This window comes from Cervus canadensis, chromosome 5 (genome assembly GCF_019320065.1).
Source record: "Cervus canadensis isolate Bull #8, Minnesota chromosome 5, ASM1932006v1, whole genome shotgun sequence".
NCBI lineage: Eukaryota > Metazoa > Chordata > Mammalia > Artiodactyla > Cervidae > Cervus > Cervus canadensis.
In genome coordinates this window covers 83,928,654-83,949,468 of record NC_057390.1, presented here as the reverse complement: position 1 = coordinate 83,949,468, position 20,815 = coordinate 83,928,654, and the positions used below count along the sequence as shown (strand labels likewise).

Below are 20,815 nucleotides of genomic sequence, written 5' to 3'. Positions count from 1 at the left end.
ACAAATGGGCACTCCCTTGGGTTGTGATAAGCTTTAATGGATACCCCAGACAATTACATTTCAGGAGAAGATGTTGTGCCAAGAAGGAACAGCATGTGAGGAAGAAAAGAGCACGCACCTGGGCATGGGAGAAAATAAGAATAAACTCACAAAAATTAGGACCATCTGTGAATTTAGTTTCCTGAAGACATTTGTAATATTCAGGAAAAACTAGGGAAATGAACAACTTTAGCTTAGAAATCAATTTGCACAGGAATAAACTCCAAATGACTCAAATTGGGTACGGTGAGTGGCAGGGGGGTCATCACCACCAAGGAGCAGGAAATGAACTCTGTGGTTCAGGAGGCTCCATCAGCAGTGTGTGCAGTCTGGAGTGAAGGGGGGAGAGGGAGAGGCAGGTGATGGAGGTGGCTGGATTCAAGGTGGAGGGACCCTAGTGGGGTGGTCTGGAGAGACACTGCAGAGACCTGAGAGCCTGGTGATGGATGCGATAAGGGGGTGGCAGAGAGCAGAGGCAAAGACAACTCCAGTTCTGAGCCTGAGTAGCAGAGATAATTATGGCACCCATGACAAGGAGGAAAACCCAGTGGGGAGAGTTGGTCTGGCGGATGGTCTTGAGCTTTGTTTTAGACAAGCGACACGTGAAGTGATGGCCGATATCTGAGGGGATACATTCACCTGGTGAGAGAGGAATGGGAGGTCGGAATTCTAGGGCATGCTGGGCACACACACGTTCTCTCCATCACACCACAGCGTCAAGTCCTCCATCACAGCTGTCTTCTCCTTGCATCGTCTCAAAATACAAGGCCCCTTGTATTCATTATCAGTCTCTTGTGTACACTCACTCCCAGCCCCTGAGACCTCAGTTAAGGCTTCATGATTGTCACAGCAATCCCGATTAGACCTGTCTCTGGGGAGGTTTAGCGACTCAGTAAACCAAGAGAGTCTTTTCTTCCTGTGATTTTCTTGTGATCACAAAAGTACAAGTTTTAAAAAATAACTCAAATCCAGAAATCTGTCAGAAGAAGTCCCAACTCTTGCACAAGTTCAACAGGAGACATATAATGCACAGTCATACAAACCTCGCAATGAAAATTGGGAACAACCCAATATCCAATAAGGTAAATAGATAAGTTATACATATTCATATAATAGAATACTATTCTGCAGTGAAAAGTAATGACTTATAGCTGTGTACATCACCAGGGACAGACCTCACAGATAGTGTTTCCATCAGCTGTCACTGTCTCATTACTTTTAGGAAACACTGAAGGAAAAATACTTCCGTTGATGCTATGGGGTTTCAGTGATGGGCTTAATCAAGTCAGCTATCTGGCAAGGTCACATTTAAATACACAATTGCACAGGCACACTCTGACACACTCCCCACCCCGCCCCCCAGCACCAGTTTAGGAGATCCAGTCAGTGAGGACAGTGGAACCAGACAGAGGGTTCGTTTCGAGATACGCGAGGATTTAAAGGCCCAGGTGGCCTACAGAGCTGGGCTCCTTTACTGCTGGCTTTGAGGCTACCAGGCTCAGGGGGAGAGGACCGAGAAAGGAGAAGAGCTCCCTGGGAAAACCAGGACTCGTCCTGCAAAGTGTGAAGATGGGCGTGTTTAATACTCTCCACTAACATTTTCTGCAGCAATGGAATATGGGAAACAGAAGCACCACAGACCCATGGAGGACAGAGTGATGGCTACTGGCGGAAAAGGAGTGGGCTGGAAGAATCATCAGATTTGGAGTCAGAAAACCAGGGCTGGTGTCTTTGTCCTGTTTACTAGCTAAGTGACCTTGGGGGCAGGGGGATGGAAGGGTCTCAAACTGCCAAGGCTTTGGTTTTCTCAAAGTTAAGATAACGATGTCAGTAGTTTAAGAAACAGCTATAAAAATCTAATGCATTGTTGTCATGTAAAAGTTAAACATCTGTGTTTCAGTCTCCTTATCTCTATACTGAGGACAATGACAGCATATACTTGTTAGGATTTAATGAGTTAATCCATGTGAAATGCCTATAACAGTATCTGGCTTGAATAAGCACTTAGATTATTAGGCAGGTAATTATATAAAACTAAATTGTCACCCACCAACACCTCAATCCACAATTATTGATGTGTCTATTGGTTTCTTGCCTTTAGTGACTCGCTGACATTAAGAAAGACAGAAAGTCTCATCTTGCCTATTTTCTTTTCTTCTTAGGAGACAGCGACCAGAATCATTAAAAAAAAAAAAAAAAACTGCTGCAGTAATGATTTTTTTAGATAGGCAATATATACATTACTTATCTATTAACATTTATTAGGTATTAGTACTTTTAATAATAGAATATAAAGAAAAATACATATAGTGGTATTTAAGATTGCAATCTAACACAGAATACTGACAATAGGCATATAGAAGAGCAACTATATGAAAGTCATATAACAAGACTGCAAATAAAATTAATATATCCAGCACTATGTACAACTTTAATGTGATGGTCTAATCCATGAATAATGGGGTAAAGCATGTTAAAAAAAAAGAAAAGTTAAAGATTTTTAAACCAAAAATTAAACATTTTCCAAAATAACTAGTAGGAATAAAGATGTTTGATGTTTAAAAAAAAAATTTTCCTTATATATGTAATTTACATGGCTATAGATTTTTTAAAAAGACTTTTTCGTAAACCCCAAACCCTATTTTAAAACAAGTAGACAATGGTAATGGTACAGCAAATTAAGTTATAGTTGAAGTGTTATCTTGAGAGAAGTATAAAAATTGACTCATCCCCAATTAGCTAAAGAACAATGCAGATAAATGTAATATAAGAGTGGGCCTTCTGAAGTCCACTGCCTGGGCTTGAACCCTAGCTCTGCCACTTAGAAGCTGTATGACCTTGGGAAATTACTCAGTTTTTCAGTCTGTCAATTGAGGATAACAGTAATTAATTCATGAAGTTGTGGAGATTAGTTTGTGTACATATAGAGATTATAGAGCAATATGAGGAATATGTGTTCAATAAATGTAAACTTTTAAATTACAATAAATGTGTAACTATCCAAAATTAATACAGAACTAACAACTGATAAAACAAATATTCAACATCAAATGTTCAATTTGGGGGATCAGTTGACTATAAACCATCACTAGTCCATTACTATCGCTAAAGATACAATTCACCGTGACCACAGCATAAAATAATATCTTGTCTCATCAATCCAAACAAGACTCCATCAACTGTGGGATGTGTCACTAGTTTAGGAAACACTGAAGGAAAAATGGGAACATTAATGTTCCCATTGGTGTTATGGAAGATATTTCAGAAAAGTCAAGGTGTGAAAAACTGTACCTTGAAATTGATGAAATACCAATAGGAAAAAACAAAAAAACTGGAAAGTGGTCAACAGAGTTAGATTGCAGACCAATCTGTTTAAAAACAAAATGGTAAACATAAAGTCTTATTTTCGCACTGCTTTCTAAGTGTGGGAGCTGCATTTCTCAGATGGGAGTGCCCACTAACAGAAGTTCAGCTTCTGTTTAACACCCAGTCCCTGTGCTGGGAGCAGGGGCCTCCCAGGACCACGTCCTGCCACATCTGCCTGGCACAAGGAGAAGCAACCAGGTCCAGTTGCCGCTCTTCCAGGAGGAAGCATGTTGAAAGGATAGATTCTTGCAACAGAGTCTTGCTCTGTAATCAAATTTTAAGAATCAGGAAGATTATGGATGGTCTGAGTCTTTGGATAAAAAAGGATTCTAGAGAAATTGTGAAACTTGATTCTTTTCATTCTTAACCTTGCTTAATTCTCCCTGCAGCCTGCTCAATATTAGAAACTTGCAAAGTTCCTCAGATGTATGGAAATAACCAGTTGAAAATTACCTTAAAATCCTACAATCTTCCAGGCTAGGTGTTACGATTTTAATAGACTTCCTTACCAGCATGAAAACTGCATACAAAGCAAAAATTAAGAGATGCCTTAAAAAAAAAATACTGTGACTGAAGTTGAAAACAAGATGCGACACAGTGTTGAATCCGGAACATCCATGTCAGGTATCTACGTGGGAAGATGCCCATGAGCTACCAAAACACTCGCTCCTCCTCCAGGGCATACAGTTCACCTAATTCCGCAGCCACCCTTGCAGCTCAGCACAACCAGGGGCCTAGGAAGGCCAGTGGAATGTTCAAACACTACTTCCATACCTGGACGATATAAACTTCCCTTGTGTGGGCCTCGCCCCTCTCTCCTCCCCTTGTATCAACAGAACACAGAAGATGGGGCAAAGGACCCTGGATTCAGCCTTGGAAGCTGGTGGAGCCACAAAGTGAAGAAGCCTGGGCTCCTGAATCTTTGTCAACTTAGGGAACACTGAACTGTTACAGGAACAATCAACAAACCTCAAATGTATTAAGTCCATGAGATTTTGAGGTGGTTGGAACAGTGGTTAGCCTACCTTAATAAAGAAATTTTCAATCCACACAAAATGGCCCACTCAAATATAAAACATTCAGCACAGAACCCCAGTATAATTTATGTATTCTAGTTCAAATTTATCAGAGTGGTGAGCCTGAGATAAGGAATGAGAGACAGCAATGAGCAGTAGTCAATGAAAATAATAACTGTCCCTACCAGGGGGAAACAAAAGCATTTAAAATTTGAGCTGGAGAAAGGGTAAACCTAGGTATCAGATTTGGGGTGGGGGATGGTCTTGATGTTATCTACCCCCACTGTAACGACATGGGCAACTTGGGCTCAGGGAAAACATGCTCATTGTTGCAAAGATATACGTAAAAATATCTTCAGTATCCTGAAGTAAAATGTCGAACTGAACCATTTTGATTCTGTAATTAATTTATAAGACGGGCATCTCCACAAAGGACTAGACAAAAGGCTAAGGCACATGGAGGCTAAAATACATCCACACAGAGCAGACTGCCTGGCACTTTACCATGACAACATTCATCAAGATGGGCCGTGGGTCTTCTTCCCTGAGAGTTTTTAGCAATGTATGATATCATGTCCTGAAAAATTCCCAGTCATAAACAGAAAAGTTTATACAGTCAGACAGGTAGCAGGTGGTATAAGGTGATAGGGAAGTGGGGGAGAACTTAATATTATTAAAATGACAACACCATTCATTGTATTGAATGGAGGGGAGGGCAAGGTCTGTAAGGAACTACAGCATAAACATACTGTCTGAAGGCATTCAAATTCAGTATTTTTAGGATTTGTGGGCAAACTCTCCTAGTTCAGGTATTCCTTATTCACTCCCTTATGAAGTACTGACTGTGTGTCCCCTGGCTATCTGAAATCCAGGCATTCTTGAGGTTCTTTCCCATTCTAATACTCTAAGGAGTGTTTTATGGTAAAATGGATGAACACATGACAACAACAACAAAAAAAAAACTTCAGACACAAAATAGTGAACTCAGGTAAAACTCAGGTAAAACGGGAAAAACACAAAGAACTCAAAAAGAAAATAAATTCTTTAAAAATAAAAAGTTTAATTTGCATTAAGTATAACAATATACAGTCTATAAATTCTCTGAAGCACAACTAAAGAGTGCAAGTGTCAGGAACTATGGTAATTTTGAAAGCAACAGTCTAACTTTTTATTAGACACTTGACCAAGAAGATGATATAAGAAATGCCAAGTTATATAGGAGTTTATTTACATGCATTTTGCTATACATTCAGGCTTTTACCTAAAATTTTCTAAAAGAAACACTTCATTAAAATGAATTCAAATTTTACAACTATGTGGAACAAAGAAAACTGGCAGAAGTGACAAATCTCTCTTCTCCAACCAACCGGAAGCAGGATCACTGAGTAGTAGGTGGTCTCTTCTTTACCCCCTTGTATTTGGTGAGGAGCCAACAACTGTGAGAAGGTAACCGAATTGTCAGAAGGAATGGTCTATGAGCAGGGTACTAAGATCTAGAGCCCCTGTTGCCTTGAAAGAAAATGAGGCAAATAAGTATAAAACACATGTTAAAATCAAGAGAACGATGGTGGGTAATCAAGATGATCTTATTTCAAGCAACTCAATTTGAGTAACAGGGAGCATGGAGTTCAATGTTTTTTTAAAGTAAAATTTTATTCAAGTTCTAATAATCATTTGATAAGATTGCTTTGTGTTTTGTTAAATCCGGGCAAAACTAAGAAAGGGCTCATATTATATGTCACTGGTGTAAAGAACACTGTACATGCTAAGTCACTTCAGTTGTGTCCAACTCTCCGCAACCCTATGGGCTGTAGCCCGCCAGGCTCCTCTGTCATTGGGATTCTCCAGGCAAGAATACTGGAGTGGTTGCCTTGCCCTTCTCCAGATCTTCCTGACCCAGGGATCAAACCCGCATCTCTTACGTCTCCTGCATAGGCAGGCGGGAAGTAACATTACACAAAGCATATTAACCTCAGGAAATGAAGGACCTAACTGTAGTCTCTATAAACAAGCTGATCACCATGTATAAACATTGTCAGAACATTCTGTGGACCCCAAGACAGTCCCACTGCTTTTCTTATACAGTATCATTGTAATTCACAGTTCTGGCCAGTTTGGGTTGGTTCTCACTTCAGGGAGGTCAAACCACACACTGTTTTACTGACTTTGAGTCGCCGTTCTACTAATAGTCTGGAAATCATTGTTTGCCTTTCTTGATGGATCCACTTATGCCTATAAATTCCTTATTTTCTAATGCCTCACTAACTGGAGAGTCAGAGCTCACCACAGAGTCAGCCAGACCTGGTCAAAGAGCTCTTGCTCTTTTAAGAAACCTCTCACCCCCAGAGCAGGGCACAGCAGCATGGCGTTAACCAAGGCTGTGCTTTACCATTCTACTTAAAAGTCTCTGACCATGTCGGTGACAGTGGTTGTTGATTTCTACCAACTGTTTTAGCTATGTCTTACTTTTAACCCTAATTCTTTTTAAAGTGGTAAGAATATTAATTCTCTTCTTGGTAAGAACTGTTTCAGTGGTGGTTTAAAACTGATGATCTTGAAAACTCATTTTTTACATACCTTAGCTTAAACCGGATCCCTCGGAAGATCTATCTATCTCAAAGGCAGCATTTTCTTCCTAGACATGAAAGGGTTTAAGATATGTAAGATTTTAAATTCGCCTTCTAGTTAATCAGTCTCAACCAAGGATTCTCAACCTCTCTGAAGTGATGAGCCATTAAAAGACCATCCAAGGGGAGGCTCTCAATTTAGAGTAATTTATGTTTCCCAATTCATTTACAAAATTATGGCCTATGCTTAGAATTCGGAGTTAGGGAAGGGTTAGGGGCACCAGAACCTGGAAATCAAAAATGCAATCATTTCAGGTAGCCCACCCAGGCTGGTCACCCCCCAACCCCTACCCCAAGCAAAAAAGTCCCATCGGCTGTTCCTTCCCTTCTGCCAAGTGTCAGCATAATTCCAGAAGGGCAAGCAGTGAGGGAGCCTAGATATATTCAGTCTCAAGTATAAAGAAGTTAATTTCACAGCTCCTTTCTTTTACCAGCTTATTTTCTCAATGTCACTCCATAAAGTTGAGGGGACAGTACCCTCTGGTTCTCCTTTCCTGGTAGCTGTGTTGATTTTACTCAAGAGTTAACCAGGAACTCAGGGATTTTTTAACCTAGGATACTTCTAAACAGGCTGAGAATTCCTGGTATAGCCAAAAATTATGTAATCTTAAAACCTTTTAAATTTAGTATTTTAGCCAGAAGGATAAGGGATTTAATTTCATTCACAAATATTTTCTAATACTTAGTATTTGTAAGGGAAAAAAAATCATGATTACAAATATATTTCACTCAGAACTACAGCATGCAGGTGATCTAAAGAGTTCTCAATTTAAGAATTTTAGCAAGTAAGTTTCTAAAATTATTTGACTAGGCAATTAACTTATTCTGACGGCTGTGTAAAACTTGCCTAAATAAAATACAAGACAAAAACAAGTTTTCATGTTAATATTGAAAATGGTTGTTAGGAATTTTAAGTTTCCCCAAATTTGAGAGCTGATCCTTAAACACCCAGCATCATGAAAGCTGTATCAACTGGGAGAGTATCAGTTCTTTTCCAGTCTCTCCGACAGAAAGGCCATTCTCACAGGTACTACCCCACACGTCTGTGGTCAATGAATCTGCCTTAACATTAGCTATGTGGACAAAACTATCTGTGGCTTAAAGCAAAGGTAAAACAGTTTACAAAACACGGCAAGACGCTAACTGAGGCAGACTCTTAAGGGACTGGCAAATTTAGAGCACTGATTCTTTTCTGTCATTTTTCACCCAGTTTACAGCAAAGTTTTGCATATGTGAGAGTCAGGCTGGGCTACAGGTTATAAATAGATACAAATACATACATACACACACACACACACACACACACACACACACACACAGACTCGAAGAGATGATGGTGCGACTCAATAACCCATCTGGTTTGTCAATTTCCAAAGCACTGTGAAAAAGCAAATTTTTCCAGGATGCTCATGCAACAAGTTAAACTGACATCCTCCCAGGATCTGGAAAACCCACTTCTTGTGGTTACAGAAACGCACGGTACAGAGCTGAGCTTGGGCGCTATGCTTCACAAAAGCACCATTCAGACGCTGGACCTAACAGCCATGCACTCCAAAAGACCAGGGAGAGTCACTCAGGACACTCCTGCCAGCTGCGTGACTGCTACGTGAACCTGAACGTCTTCAACGAACTTTAGACCTCTGACAAAACAAACACACAAATTACTTTTTTATTTTTAATCAAAATGTGAATCATCACTGCAGTGAATAAAAATTCATGACTCAGAATAGCATGCAATTTTTTTATTATGTTCTAAATCTATTTGTACACTTAATACTCTTGTATTAACTTCACAAACAGAATAAAGAATACACTACAATGATATTAAGCTGTATCTACTCACCTGAAAAGGAACAAAATATTGCCCCTGAAATAACTGCTGATTACACAATATTGCAAACTAATAAACACTATAAATACTAAAATGTTAACATTTCAACACAGAACGTCAACAACATTCTGCCTTCTTTTTTAATTGATTAAAACATTTGTTAAGGTCATGCAAAATAAACGCTTCATGGAAATGTTAGATTACACTCAAACAGCAATGCAACGAAACCCACAAGAGGCAACTTTTTAATGCAACAACTGGTCAAATAAACCATTCAGCATGTCAATAAAAATCCAGTTAAGTTGAAAATGTCAAAAATGTAACACCATATTTAGGTAACTGCTCATCTAGGATCTCAATATCTACAATCCTATTTGTGACTGAAGATTATTGTGCTACATGGATACGTTATGTTAAAAAGGCCAAAAAGATGTCAACACATGATGGCAGGGGGCATCTCCAGTCCACACCACACTTCAATGGGACCATTCTCTTAACTCCACTATCAGTAAATGAAAAGTCACACGAGAGTCATCTTTTTACCCTTGCTTTGTCTTTAAACTTTTTTCTAGAAGTATTTCTTATGATCCTCCCCCAGAATTCACATGCTGATTTAGGTACAGGTCTGCTGATTTAGAAAGAAGGGCATCTAGGTCATAGGGAGGTGATGCCCCCCACCCCACGGGCCAACCTACTAGCAGCTCACAAGGGCCCAGTTTCTGGGGCTCTACTCTGGACACTGTTGACTCACTCTTTTATCAACTTTTAAAGCCCTCTTTATATTTTCTACTTACAATTTTTAAACTCTTTGATAAGCAATCTGTTATATAGAACACAGTTCTCAACTTACAGAGCATTAACTTTTAGTCTCTAGAGGCTATTCCATGACTTATCACCCCTTAAGAGCAAAATGTGCTTCTGGTTCACTCAGCATCATGTCTTCCCTCAAATATTTAGTGAATGAATGTTCCTCAAAAGGAATCTCTAGCTTGTTACTTTTGTTGGCAAATTCAGTTTATATTTAATAAACTCTCTAACCTATCTGTATACTCAGATCTTGTCTTGCAGCTGTATGCCGATGAAAGGTGTCATAACAATAGTGGGATTTTATACTTCTAAGTACAAAGACAATGGGGCTGACAGATGAGCCAGGCTTTCTCACACTTGCCTCTGCTGTGTCTCTTTTACCCAAGATCTTCTCATCCGTGAAGGTTTTGTGAGTGAAATGGACAAAAATAACATGCACAGATGGAGTCACTAAAAACTCAGGTCAGTCCTGTCACAGGGGCACAGTAATGCTATTCTACTTGTGCTTGTTCTTCTTAAAGAATGCTCTCTCTTTCTTCTCCAAAGCCTGTGCTATCAGAGGAGGCTACTGCATGGAGCTCTGAAGAATCCTTTGAGAGCCTCGTGTAGCTCGAACGCTGGCCTCGCTTGTGCGCCATGCTCTTCAGGTTCTCATTCTGCAGAGCGGTGGAGTGGGAACTGGAGCCTGACCTCAGGAGGACTTGGGGCATCTCCCTCAGCCCCTCCGTCTCATCGGAATTCTGGTTGGCTCTGTTAGCTGGGGCACTGTTGTTGTTTAGGGTCACAGTGCTGGGGGTGCGATTCAGGTTGTAGGCTTTGTGGCATGCTGGCCAGTTTTCCTCGGGGCTGCTGGCTATCAAGCTGCATTCGGAAGGGCTCTTCTTGTCCTCAGAGCAGATGGACATCCGGGCTACGAGGGGATCTGGCAGGCCACTCAGGCTGTGCGGGACTCCCCGTCTTCCGCTGTGGGGGTCATCTTCAAGCTCTATGAGGTTGGCCTTTTCAAGCTGGGAGTCATCTGCCGCCTCATTGTGAAGGGAGTGGTTGGGCGAGCTCTCATTGGACCTCACTCCCGAGTCAGAGGAGTCCTTTTTGTCAAGGAGGGCGTCTGACAAGTACTCTTTGGCCTTGATGAAGGTTCGAATGGGCTCTGCACTGTGCTCTGGAGACTTCAACGTTCTCTCTGCTTTCCCTTCAGCTTTCTTGTCTTTGTCATCTTTGAGCAGTGGAGTGTTGTCTGACTCTTCTGTCCCGGACTCATCTTCATCACTTGGGAGTTTCTGATAGCGCAGTCCACCTCCCTTCAGCTTCAGGTCTGTCTGGAAGAGACTTGACCTTTCTGAGGACTTCTTGCCTGGGAGAAGCTTACTGCCTGACTGATCGGATTTTTCATCTTCTTCGGTAATAGGATCCAGGGGTGAGGCATCATTGGTGGAAACTCCTGATGAGGAATAATCTATAACATCTCCCCTCTTCATCAGAAATGACTTCCGTGTATCATCTTGCTTTGGTTCACTATCCTTCCCTTTCTCGGGTTCTAGACTAGAGTGAATGGAACCCCCAGATGAACTCTGACCCATGTAATACGTGCTGTGTGGAGAAGACCTGCCACTCATGGTTGTGGAACCTGTGCCCCCTTCTAACTGAGACATCTGAGCAATGTACTCTCTATAAGCGTCTCTATACTCAGCCTGCACCTTATCAGTAAGCTTTGAAATTTCAATACTGGAATCCTGGGAAGTGAGACTGGAAAGACTTGGGGTTCTGCGAGTTTGTGACTGTGAAGACAAAAAAAAATAATAATAATAATTTAAGAATTCAAACAAACCAAAAAAAGGCAAAATAAACATGAGCTTAGGAAATATATATATATGGACAGTAAGAATTGTTAAAGTCGTTAAAAATACCAAATTCTTTTAAAAGAATTCTGTATAACACAGTTTAACAAAGCTGTGAACTTATGAGTAATTTTAGTGTTATTAGAAAGCTTTATATAAATTTTAATAAAATTAGTTTACTGTTAATATTTAAAAGTATAATTTAAGGTTATATTAACCACCTTAGGACTTGTTTTTATAATTTCAAACTTTTAAATTTATTTAAGGCAAAAGTCACCTTCATTGATAAAATATAAAAGTGCCTCTTAGAAAAGAGAAAGAAAATGACAGTTAAGATAGGATCTCAAGAACAAAATACTCACATCTTCAACGTATGTTAAAAAGAACCTTTCTCAACTTGCACAACATGAAGTTTCTGTCAAATTCCAATTCAGAGAGAGTAAATGTACTCAAAATGCAAAAAAAACAAAAACAAAAAATTTTAGAGCAAAAGTATAGAGTGCAATGGAGAAGATGAATATTGGATCCAAATGAATAGAAATGGAAGCCATGAGGTCAACAGTCAAGTCCAAGTAAACAGAGAAATAAAATAGTTTTAGACGTTTGATCTCCAATGTGAAGTTATAGGATGAGAATTGCTTTATATCCCAGAGAAGGTAATACACAAGGAGTAAGAGGTAAAGATTGGGGGGAAAAGGAAGGAAATGGAGAGAAAAGAATCAAGGAAGTTTGAGAAAGGAAAGAGCCAAGGCTGAAACAAAGCAGAAATAAGGCAGAGTCTTCCTTGCACAGGAGGGAACTAACCCAGCTCCAAGAAGCTTCCCTGAGATACAGCGAGCACTGAGCGGACGAGGCCGCTCCCTCACGCCAAGTGCAGTCTCTATACCCCTCCCTGGGATCCACAAGGGCCAAACTGTTTTCCTAAGCATATGAAGATGACCTTTGCCTTTCCACTTGCATTCTCACAATAATGCACAGTGGAGTCCCCAGAGGTTCCCTCATGTGTGACCTCCCAAGAGACTGAATGCCAGCTAAGGGAATCTAGCTAACTACTATTAAGCAAGGCATGAAAGATTGGTAACACAATTATCATTTTCAGTAAATATGTTTCATTCTCAAAAAATAGTCATTTTTCATAAAAGTGTCATCTATGTTGGTTTACATTAGTTTAAAAGATACCTGGTTTACTTTTAAGTTTCTCTCAGTTTTTATTTCTAATATGGCAAATACTGAAAGATAAAACTTACATAAACAAAAGCTCTTTAGGGGTCCTTCAATAATTTTTAAGAGTGTAAAAGGGTTCTAAGATTTGAAATAAGTTTTATGAGAGTGGCAGTACTGAAGGGAGGCTGGGAGAGCTGCCAGGGCATGGTGGGAACACCAAGTATGGAGGATGAGGATTTCTCAGGAAACGTTCAAAGAAATTCCAGGGAAAATAAAGGGATCGCTGTTGTTCAAACAGAGACATAAAAGGGTCAAGTGTGGACTCAATTTACTGAAAAATATAGAAATTTTTATCTTAGTTAATGCACAGTAATAAAATGCTTTCCCAACTTAAAGAAATAAGATTTATAGTAGGTAAGAAAAGGTAACAACAACAAAATATTTTTACAACCAAACCAAACACAATATCCTTACAAACAGCAGGCCTAATGGGCACTGCTTTTTCTAAATACAGTTCCTTTTCCATAGAGTTCTTTGTAAGTACTTCCTGTTTTTCCTCCCTTGCTTGTCTTCCCTCTGTTCTGTGCCCTGCTCTGATCTTTTCCTAGTGTTTTTCCTTCTTGTCCTCCCCTTTCTCCTTCTCATGTTCTCTCACTTTTGTTTTTAATCCTGATCCTTGCCTGTCCTCCCTCTTCTAAGAACATCCAAAGAAAGAGCCCCTCCATGTCTAACATCAGATAATAAAAAGGAAATGAATATCTGTGAAGATGTATCTTAAGCCAGTGCTTACTGAATTGAACAAGAAAATAGCAAGTGAAGGATGAATTCAGCTAACCACCTAGAGAGCCCAGTTCCTATCTACCTCAATGCCATTACTCTGTTTTACTGTTTTCACAATTCTTATCTTTGGAAATAATGTTATTGTCTCTGTTTTGTTGACTGTCCTCTCCAGAAGAACACAGCTCCTGGAGAAGAGGGCCGCCTCCCTCTACCCTGTTCACCTGGGGACTCACTGAAGAGTTTCTAAATGACTATCTGAATGCACCAACAGATTCCCAGCTAATTCAACCCTGTCCTTCCTCTTTGGCTCATGTAAATAATGGCATCCCAGTAAATACCTGCCAACTTAGGTTGCTGTGGCGAGGAGCCCCTTCGTCCAGGCCGAGCGTGTTCAGCTCTTCAAAGCTGAAGTTCAGGGTGTAGGGAGCCTGACTGGAGAGCTCGGTGTGGGGCAGCTCGCTGTGCGCAGAGCGACGAGCAGGTTCACCGTGAGGAACAGAGCTGCTGTTTTCACTCAGTAAACGTGGGTCTTCGGGGACCACCTGGTTTTCTGCATTTCGCATTTCTAATATCTTAACAGTAAACAAAGTCATCAATATCCATGCAGACAAAGCACCTTTTAGAAGCTTTAGAAATTATTTAAAAAATTAAACACAAAGTTACTATGATGGAAATGAGAAAGCAAACTTCCTGTAAGTGAATTTCAAATAAATTTGTCCTATATCTGCTCAGCTTTCATATTAACAATACAACTGACCCTTGAACGACACAGGTGTGAACTGTGCAGGTCCGCATACTTGCAGATGTTTTTCGATAGTGGAGATGGCAGTTTTTACTACGTGGTCCAAGGCTGCCTGAATCCACGGATGTGGAGAAGCCCTGGATATAAATGGCTGACTCCAAGTTGTCAGTGGATTAACCTCCAAATTGTTCAAGGACCATCTGTACTAAAGGTAGTACAACTGGCCCTCGGAATCCAGTGGTTTTGCATTTGCAGAATCAACCAATCACAGATTGAAAATATTCAGAAAAAAAGATTTCAGAAAGTTCCAAAAATCAACACTTGAATTTGCCATGCACTGAAAACTATTTGCATAGCATTTACACTGTATGAGATATTGTAAGTAATCTGTAGGTGATTTAAAGTATACAAGAGGATGTGTGTAGTGTGGAAATACCATGCCATTTTATAGAAAAGACTTGTGCATACAAAGACTTTGGAATCACAGGGGTCCCAGAACCACTCCCCCACCAGATACTAAAGGATGACTGGAATGATGACCATCATCATACGTGCAGGACACTCTAATTTGGCCACTGCGTTACTAGTGTAACATAACATTAAGATGAAGCACGACTGGAGCGTGTCAGTGAGCAGCAGAGCTGGACGGCAGCTAAAGCAGTAGGAGCTACTGCAGTGGGACAAGGAGACCTCAGGACAGAACTGGGCTCAATTCCAAAAGCAGCATGAACACATGGGCATTTACAGCCCAGGAGTGAGGGGGTCAGTGGATGGGAAGATGCAAAGAGGAAGCCTCAGCAGTACCAGGGCAGGAAGGGGTGTTTTTTGGCCGAACCATCTTGACAGGATTTACGCTGGAGGCAGGCCAGGGGTTTGGCACATCACCAGGGGTGGGGGGCAGGGGGGATAAGGAATTTGATCAGATACTGAAGGTGATCAGACATTAAGGGTGAGGCTCTTTCTAAACTGACTTAACAGAATTCTGGCTACAACTCGGCAATGCAGACCCAACGAGAACAGATACCAAGGTCAAGGCCTAGAGGGTTACAGAAGCCTGACTGAATGAGGTCAAGGAGTGTCTTGGTCAATGAAAGCATGGAGAATTGGCAAGTGGCCCCTCTCCCATATTTCCAAGTGAAATGACCAAAAGTAAATATTGCTAAGTGCTGCTGTATATACTCTACATAAGAGGACACACAAGAGCCCTACACACAACTGTAAAATGTCATTCTTAAATGTTTTTTAAAAATATAGGAAAATAGCAGTTTAGACCAGTACTTACTGGCACTTCTTTTATAAAATGTTGTAAATCTACAAGTATTAAAAATATCTTACTGTGCTTCTAAAAAGATGCCAGTCTCCAAAATTCATATTCATTTCCTTCTTCAGTTCATCAATGTTACACTGAGCCAACACACGGCCATTTATGTTCGCCTGAATAAAAATAAACACAAGATAAACAAAATGTGAGAAATTCTGAATTTCCAGTGATTAAAAAGCACATTTATATTACAGACTAGAATACACTGACCTAAAGAAGGTTATCATCCCACGTAATAATTAGTAAACAAGCAGAATTTGGACAACATAAGTCACTCCATACTTTCCCAAGCGTTTCAGGTGCTCAAGTAAAATAAATCACAAGGATCAACCTCAGAGCTAACCCCAATTATTTCCGAAACTACCTTCCCTGCCATGTACAATAACAAAACTGCTAACTTTTCTCCTCTGATCCTATAAAATCTGAGCACAAAGGCAAGCTGCTGGCAGGGGACACAGATGTCCGTCGGCATGCTGGTCGCTCACTGACAAAGTTCTAAATGAAGTGAAAGTGAAAGTCACTCAGTTGTGTCTGACTCTTTGCGACCCCATGGACTACAGTCCATGGACTATACCATGGAATTCCATGGACCCCATGTAATTCTCTAGGCCAGAATACTGGAGTGGGTAGCCTTTCTCTTCTCCAGGGGACCTTCCCAACCCAGGGATTGAACCCAGGTCTCCCGCATTACAGGTGGATTCTTTACCAGCTGAGCCACCAGGGAAGCCCAAGAACACTGGAGTAGGTAACCTATCCCTTCTCCAGTGGATCTTCCCAACCCAGCAATCGAACTGGGGTCTCCTGCATTGCAGATGGATTCTTTACCAGCTGACCTACCAGGGAAGCCCTGGTAAGCCTTCATTTACTTCTAAATAAAGTAAGCACTGACAAACATGTTCATCAACTACACTAGATAACCTCAGCCACCATAAATGTTCACCACAAGTTTCCCAGTCTACTAAATGCACAAAAAACGATCTTATCACCACTGGGTCTCTGATGAGGAATGACAGAATTTTCTTAATTAATAAACAGTTTACTTATTTTACAAAAATACAAAACCTGACTTTATTAACTGTGGTAAAAGTATGAGTTACCTATGTTTAAAATCGATAGAATGCCCAGTTTCCAAATTTATTCTGAAGAAAAGACTGTACGGAGCAAGCCTATGGCAGGGGTCCTCTGTGAAAGTGCAAGGAGGTTAGCAGTTCTTAAGAAACCAATGATGGCCTGGTAGCAAAAAGCTGAGCAGGGAGAAAACCACTGTCCTGAGGGAAATAAAATCCCCACAAAGGATTTGTGGAGGCCTCACCCTTTCCTGACTCTAATCAAGGTGCCTAGAGGAGAGAGTGAGGTTTATAGCTTGGAAAGGCAGTGCTGGACACTTTTGCAAATGGGAAATAACTAGATTTGTGAGAAAACCAGTGCTATCTGAGCATTTCTGACCAAATGTAGGCTATGATTAGTAAGATAGTATCAGTCAGTTCAATAGCTCAGTTGTCTCCAACTCTTTGGGACCTCATGGACTGCAGCACTCCAGGCTTCCCTGTCCATCACCAACTCCCAGAGCTTGCTCAAACTCATGTCCATCAAGTCAGTGATGCCATCTAACCATTTCATCCTCTGTTGTCCCCTTCTCCTCCTGCCTTCAATCTTTCCCAGCATCAGGGTTTTTTCCAATGAGTCAGTTCTTTGCATCAGGTGGCCAAAGTATTGGAGCTTCAGCCTCAACATCAGTCCTCCCAATGAATATTCAGGACTGATCTCCTTTAGGATGGACTGCTTCGATCTCTTTGCTGTCCAAGGGACTCTCAAGAGTCTTCTCCAACACCACAGTTCAAAAGTGTCAATTCTTTGGCACTCAGCTTTCTTTCTCTCACATCCATACATGACTCTCACATCATACATGACTACTGGAAAAACCATAGCTTTGACTAGATGGACCTTTGTCCTCAAAGTAATGTCTCTGCTTTTTAATATGCTGTCTAGGTTGATCATAGCTTTTCTTCCAAGGAGCAGGTGTCTTTTAATTTCATGGCTGCAGTCACCGTCTGCAGTGATTTTGGAGGCCAAGGAAAGAAAGTCTCTCGCTGTTTCCATTGTTTCCCCATCTATTTGCCAGGAAGAGATGGGACCAGATGCCATAATCTTCATTTTTAAATGTTGAGTTTTAAGCCAGCTTTTTTACTCTCCTCTTTCACTTTCATCAAGAGGCTCTTTAGTTCCTCTTTGCCTTCTGCCACAAGGGTGGTGTCATCTGTGTATCTAAGGTTACTGATATTTCTCCTAGTAATCTTGATTCCAGCTTGTGGTTCATCCAGCCTGGCATTTCACATAATGTACTCTGCATGTAAGTTAAATAAGCAGGGTGACAATATACAGCCTTGACGCACTCCTTTCCCAATTTGCAACCAGTTTTTTGTTCCATGTCTAGTTCTAACTGTTGCTTCTTGACCTGTATACAGGTTTCACAGGAAACAGGTAAGGTGGTCTGGTATTCCCATCTCTTTAAGAATTTTCCACAGTTCAGATCCACACAGTCACAGACTGGCATAGTCAATAAAGCAGAAATAGATGTTTTTCTGGAACTCTCTTGCTTTTTCAATGATCCAACAGATGTTGGCAACTTGATTTCTGGTTCCTCTGCCTTTTCTAAATCCAGCTTGAGCAGATAAAAGTTCACGGTTCACGTACTGTTGAAGCCTGGCTTGGAAAATTTTGAGCATTACTTTGCTAGTGTTGTGAGATGATGGCAATTGAGTGGTAGTTTGAGCATTCTTTGGCATTGCCTTTCTTTGGGATTGGAATGAAAGCTGACCTTTTCCAGTCCTGTGGCCACTGCTGAGTTTTCCAAATTTGCCGGCATATTGAGTGCAGCACTTTCACAGCATCATCTTTTAGGATCTGAAATAGCTCAGCTGGAATTCCATCACCTCCACTAGCTTTGTTCGTAGTGATGCTTCCTAAGGCCCACTTGACTTCACATTCCAGGATGTCTGGCTCTAGGTGAGTAATCACACCATTGTGGTTATCTGGGTCATAAAGATGTTTCTTGTGTAGTTCTTCTGTGTATTCTTGCCACCTCTTCTTAACATCTTCTGCTTCTGTTAGGTCTATACCATTTCTGTCCTTTATCGTGCCCATTATTTGTATGAAATGTTCCCTTGTTGTCTCTGATTTTCTTGAAGAGATCTCGTCTTTCCAATTCTATAGTTCTCCTCTATTTCTTTGCATTGATCACTGAGGAAGGCTTTCTTATCTCTCCCTGCTATTCTTTGGAACGCTGTATTCAGATGGATATATCTTTCCTTTTATCCCTTGCCTTTAGCGCCTCTTCTTTTGTCAGCTATTTGTAAGGCCTCCTCAGACAACCATTTTGGCTTTTTGCATTTGTTTTTGAGGATGGTCTTGATCACTGCCTCCTGTACAATGTCACGAACCTCCATCCATAGTTCTTCAGGCACTCTATCAGATCTAACCCCTTAAATCTATTTCTCACTTCTACTGTATAATTGTAAGGGATTTGATTTAGGTCGTACCTGAATGGTCTAGTGGTTTTCCCTACTTTCTTCAACTTAATTAAGTCTGAATTTTATAATAAGGAGTTCATGATCTGAGCCACAGTCAGCTCCTGGTTTTGTTTCTTCTGACTGTATAGAGCTTCTCCATCTTTGGCTGCAAAGAATATAATCAATCTGATTCAGTGTTGACCATCTGGTGAAGTCCATGTGTAGAGTCATCACTTGTTTTGTTAGAAGAGGGTGTTTGCTATGACTAGTGCATTCTCTTCGGGCAGTAAGATAGTATATATGTTCATAATTAACTTTTTAGATGCCATTCTTTAAAGTATATAAATACTAGAGGCTGTTGTTAATGTCCTACGTCACTAAATCTCTGATAGAAAAAGCATAACTTAGTGGAAATACCTATTAAAACTGGGGCTCAGTTAGCCCTGTACATGGGAAGACACCTTGAAATCTCACGCTCATGGTAATTACTGGAACTGCAAGAAAAGATCTAGGAAGAAAAGAACCTCAAGTGTGTCAGCCTTGCAAACCCAAAACTCAGAGGTAGTATCAAATGGGACATGATCAGAGTCCTCTAAGACATGAAAGTGAGAATTAGAGGGAAATGAAGCAAGCATGGTTTACTTGGATAATTGTTAAATCACAAATATTATAATGAAAGAAAGTGTAACATAAAAGAAAAGGCTTTCAAATGTTCTATGCTGCATACTGGAAATATAAGTAGTTGTCAACCTTAATGTGAAATCCTATAGAGCTTTCAATCAATATTTCTCATCAAAGCACTTTTGACTTACATGAGATCATTGTGAAGTAGCACTGTAACACAGCACTTTCTTTTATCTATCTCTAAACTAAGGCATGAAAGGGCAATTTTAGGATACAAATAGTAAGAAACCTATTTCCACCTGAGCTTTCCCATCTCAGCAGAGAACTCATCTTTGATAGCCTAAATAGAAAATGCTCGCTGTCCACAGAGCCCGCCTCCCGTGCCCTCGAGTGAGCAGGTAAAAGTGCAGGTCACCTTTTTGATGGTTGCACAGTACTGAGGCAGCATGCTCTGGTCCAGCCCTTCGATTTGTTTCAGTTTCTCACAAACCGCATCCACGTTCATTGAATTCAGTGGCACTGTACCTGAGGCTGGGCCTGATCCCTAGGTAAGTCGTGGGAAAACACATGTATAAATAGCATTTAATGTCAGATACATGCAGTTATGTGACAGAGAAACACTTATGAAGTTACACTATAAAGCACTTCAATTAAAGATACATTTTCAAACTTAAGTAAAAATAGTGAATGTGTGCAGCATGGGACATGCCATCAGAGAACAGATTTAGCTACTGTTTACCTTAAAGAGTATCTTTTATTATAGCAGATATAGCCTGATTGAAACCACTTTTCTAAGAAGACAGAAGTTCCATGAGCCAACCCAAGGCCAACTTCAAGAAAGCCTAACCTCAAATCTCAAGAGAGGAAGGTGAAGCCCTTAATAACAGAAAGACAGGGGCTTAAAAAAAAGGAATGGGGGAATTACTGATGCCTATAACATAGAAAAAAAATATAAAAGGTAAACCTATGAGATAATTTTAAAAGTGCTGACACTCAGCAGCTTTAAATGTCTTCACAGATTACCTTAACAGTCTACAACAGCTGAAGTTTTCAGATCTTGATCATATTTTATATCCAAGAGATCTAAAACCTCCCCTTAAGAACCTATACAATAATCGTGTAAGTATAAAACAACAGTACTTCTTAACACA

General features: G+C 40.5%; 1 protein-coding gene across 24 annotated transcripts in view; it reads right to left on the bottom strand.

Moving 5' to 3' along the window:
- Positions 1-2,283: 2,283 nt before the first annotated feature.
- The window catches only part of KIDINS220 (kinase D interacting substrate 220), a 96,254-nt gene continuing 77,722 nt past the window's right edge, over positions 2,284-20,815 (bottom strand). For 15 of the 24 annotated variants that reach the window (XM_043469400.1, XM_043469398.1, XM_043469403.1 and 12 more), the window contains 4 exons: positions 20,080-20,208; positions 15,546-15,644; positions 13,807-14,040; positions 8,776-11,464 (listed from right to left, as the gene is read on the bottom strand). In XM_043469400.1, the coding sequence (XP_043325335.1) occupies positions 10,202-11,464; positions 13,807-14,040; positions 15,546-15,644; positions 20,080-20,208 (1,725 nt within the window). In that variant the 3' untranslated portion in view covers positions 8,776-10,201. Of the gene's footprint in view, positions 7,057-8,775; positions 11,465-11,886; positions 11,940-13,806; positions 14,041-15,545; positions 15,645-20,079; positions 20,209-20,815 lie in introns of those variants that run through there. The other 9 variants (XM_043469420.1, XM_043469418.1, XM_043469422.1 and 6 more) reach the window with 4 other exon arrangements.